Raw genomic sequence first — 4,025 nt, 5'->3', positions numbered from 1 at the left:
ATACAGGAGAGAAACCATATCACTGTGATATCTGTGGTATATCATTCTCTCATAATAGTGTCTTAACTAGACACAAACGTATTCATACAGGAGAGAAACCATATCACTGTGACGTCTGTGGTAAATCATTCTCTAATAGTAGTCACTTAACTAAACACAAACATATTCATACAGGAGAGAAACCATATCACTGTGATATCTGTGGTAAATCATTCTCTCAAAATTTTGACTTAACACAGCATGAATATATTCATACAGGAGAGAAACCATATCATTGTGATATCTGTGGTAAATCATTCTCTCAAACTAGTAGTTTAACGAAACACAAACGTATTCATACAGGAGAGAAACCGTATCACTGTGATATCTGTGGTAAATCATTCTCTCATAATTGTGTCTTAACTATACACAAACGTATTCATACAGGAGAGAAACCATATCATTGTGATATCTGTGGTAAATCATTCTCTCGAAATAGTAGCTTAACGAAACACAAATATATTCATACAGGAGAGAAACCACATCATTGTGATATCTGTGGTAAACCATTCTCTCAAAATAGTAGCTTAATGAAACACAAACGTATTCATACAGGAGAAAAACCATATGATTGTGATATTTGTGGTAAATCATTCTCTAACAGTAGTAACTTAACGGAACACAAACGTATTCATACAGGAGAGAAACCATATCATTGTGATATCTGTGGCAAATCATTCTCTAAAAGCAGTACATTGACTAGACACAAACGTATTCATACAGGTGAAAAACCATACCATTGTGATATCTGTGGTATATCATATTCTCAAATTAGTGACTTAACGAAACACAACTCTATTCATACAGAGACGAATGGGAAAGAGTAGTTCCTATAGTTTTGTGTTTGCTGTTTATTTTTGATATTCCTGTGTTTTATGCAATGGAAATTAAAGTATTTCCAAATCTTTTAGACTTCTTTTTGGTTTTGCTTTTTTTGTAATTTTCGCCTTTCTTTTCGTGATATAAGGATTTCTATACCAAAACTCTTCTTCCTCCAAATAACCCTATTCTTTCTTCTATATCACATCCTTTAATTCCTGGAAATTTTTTGTTTCTTTTTTTTTTTAACGCTTTACTCATTAAATATGTTATACTAAAACATAAGTTATGACTTTTTCATACATGGGAATATTGTAAAGTTGTCAAATATGTACATAAACAATGACCCCCAATTGCAGAACAGAAGAGACCCCAAAGGAAGAACATGTGGCACAAGTATAGTTTAGTGATCCTTAAAACTGTTGATATACTAATTAAAGCCTTTAACGAACAGGTGGATTTGGAAATATATAAAATAGAGCACAAGAGATATATAAAATAAAGGGCAATTGCCTGGCAGGTGAAGAGTGATATGAACAGGGAAGTAAACTATGGTATAAAAGCAGAGGCATTCTTGGTTATTTGGAAAAATGGGAACAGCTGGAAGTGAAGCTTAGAAACAGCTTTATTTAGCAAGGGGAAAATAAACAAAACAGGTGTGCTAACATTCTACAGATTAAGGATCAAAATTATGAAGTATTCTGGTTTGCAGAAATTGAAGTGTGGGATATGTGTGCAGTTAGGAGTTGATCAGCATTTTGTTTATCATCTGTCCCCTCATGTTTATTATAGTCCTTCCTCAAATATTCATCACCCTGCTGACAAATTCTATTTGCCATCATAATTACTTCTGCTTCCCACTACTCTGGAAACGCTCTAGTCATGAGATGTAAGTTTTCTTCAGTTTTTGCTTTCAAAACATCTTCATCAAATGTTGAACCTCTTCTACTGTGACTATCATTTTCCAAGCTAAACTCTTCAGCTTGAAATTTTGCAAACCACCTTTGAATAGTTGATTCACCTACAGCATCACCAATGTTTTAGCAAGTGTTTCTACATTTTTCAAACAGAAAAGTAGTTTTGGTTATCCATTTCAAATGTCAAAGATTAACCAAAATGAAAGATAAATCTATTTTTAGTCGGGAACAAAGAAGAGATGCTCTACCGATTTAAGTAATGCCAAAGTTTTAACTGCGTTACGTTTCAGCTGTGTTCACTGAAGCAATAAAAGATTTGTGTTTAAAACGCTTGGCACTTTCCAGACAATTTAATACTATGGGGAACATTTTGAGAACCAGATAAGGAACGACATCAAAAAGTCTGTCCTCCCTGTCAGAATGACGAGGTGAACCATACTCTCAGACACTACCTCTACACTACCTCTCCCACAATAATAACATACAGGACATATGCTGTCTGAACCACTGCCCCATCAAAGCCAAAGGGGCCAATGGACATTGTCCAGCTATTTTTTGCAAACTCACGGGATATAGAAGATGACCTGTACTTGTGGGGAAACATATAGGATTGACTAAACGATAGCTTCACATCAGAGTGAAAGAAGACTTTTCACAAGGTCATAATCCAACACTGATTGGGATTTCCCCAACCTTATAATGGCGAGGGGAAGAGATGCAGAGGTCCATCTCATCAGAAGGAGGGCAGCCAGCTTCGACCAGGAGAATGAACTTGAGGGCTAGAAATTCATTTACTGCGTTGGGAGCCTTTGATCAACGCCTACAATAATCCCCATGGAACGTCTAATAAAGATTATAGGTCCAAAAGCGCTCACATTTCATGACACACTTATCTCAAGAACTAGCCATAAGGCTATACAGAGACCATTCGCTACCAGTAGGTATCCTCTATCTATCTGTCTATCACTTAGACAATCATAAAACAGTGAAATCATGGAAATTTCTGTATCACCACACAAGAATTCTGGGGAAAGTTTTGAGGTATTCAAAAAAATTTTTGCCCTTGTGTGTGAAACTATGGTTGACTTCGTCGAATGGCCCTGTGCCTTGAAGTGAAAGAACCAGTGTTATTTGATCTTCTTTAGCTTTTGTCATTGTCCGATGAAAGGGAGATAATTAGACTTAGACATTTTAAGGTAGAAGCTACGCATGCGCATTGAATGAACTGCTCACTTTATGTATCTCCGGTTAAATGTCTTGTGCATGAATTTCTCAACTACCAGATACACACCTATATAACAACACTATCCTTTATGAAACATTTCCGTAAGTATCAAACAATGAAAATATTCAATGTTTTTAATGCTGTAGACGTTCGGTTTTTGGCTCATCGATTCTTCGTACGATTTCTGTTTTATGAACGAGCGATGTCCTTGATTTGTGCGGGATTTGGCTGCTATTTCTAGCTCTGGATGAGGGATGTCCATCATTTGCTCAGGACCAGGTTGCTATTTCTAGCGATGGAAGAGATTCTATGAGTTGTACGAGATTTGGTTATTATATAGTTTAACACTCCGTTGTTATATTACTGTTGTTATTTCCGTGCAGAACAGGTTTCAACATTTTGATAAACCATTTTCCTTTTATCTTTCTTCCAGCCTCACTTGTGTCATGTTGTTTGGGGAAAGGAAAAATTAGAAACAATTTCTGACCACATATTTCTGTATGTTTGCTCAATGGAATTTCGTGAACATTAGTGTTCGAGATATGTTGTCTGTGGTCTCCTGAGCATTCTGATAATGTCTTCCCTGTCACGACAATATATAGTTCCTTGCAATTTGGGCATTTAATGCAGTAGATTAAAATTTCTGTTTTTGCAGATCATATTTGCATTTACGAAATTCTGTCCACTTATTGTCCTGATAGATCTACTAATATGCATGTAGTCTCACGTTCCACATCTGTTATCATTACACTTGGGTACAGTGAACATTTCCCCCTCTTTGTTCATGTTGAATTTTGCCTTTGTTAATAGTTTCTTTTGGTTATGTGGTTTTATGTCGGAAGCAACTTTCCTAAATTATGAATTTTCTTAGATTTCAGTTTTTTTTTAAACAATGGGGAAATATCTTACCCCATTTTAAGTGCATAATAGATAAAAGGAATTTGACTCATGGAAGCATAAAAATTTAAACAATAAGATGATGATCTGCAAAACAAGTACCTGCTAATAAAAGACACTTTTCCATT

At 35.5% G+C, this 4,025-nt stretch overlaps 2 protein-coding genes across 2 annotated transcripts in view; one reads left to right on the top strand and one right to left on the bottom strand.

The window, feature by feature from the left end:
- The window catches only part of LOC128251077 (zinc finger protein 431-like), a 74,200-nt gene that overhangs the window by 49,688 nt on the left and 20,487 nt on the right, over positions 1-4,025 (bottom strand). The gene's annotated exons all lie outside the window — the stretch shown is intronic.
- Positions 3-4,025, top strand: part of LOC106872078 (zinc finger protein 208) — a gene marked incomplete at its 5' end in the record, with an annotated part of 54,654 nt that continues 50,631 nt past the window's right edge. The window contains one exon of the mRNA XM_052977480.1: positions 3-862. Within this exon, the coding sequence (XP_052833440.1) occupies positions 3-862 (860 nt within the window). The remainder of the gene's footprint in view (positions 863-4,025) is intronic.

Source organism: Octopus bimaculoides, chromosome 28 (genome assembly GCF_001194135.2).
Source record: "Octopus bimaculoides isolate UCB-OBI-ISO-001 chromosome 28, ASM119413v2, whole genome shotgun sequence".
NCBI classification, from domain to species: Eukaryota; Metazoa; Mollusca; class Cephalopoda; order Octopoda; family Octopodidae; genus Octopus; species Octopus bimaculoides.
Note: the sequence above shows the minus strand (reverse complement) of the source record. Positions and strands in the feature narration are given on the sequence as shown.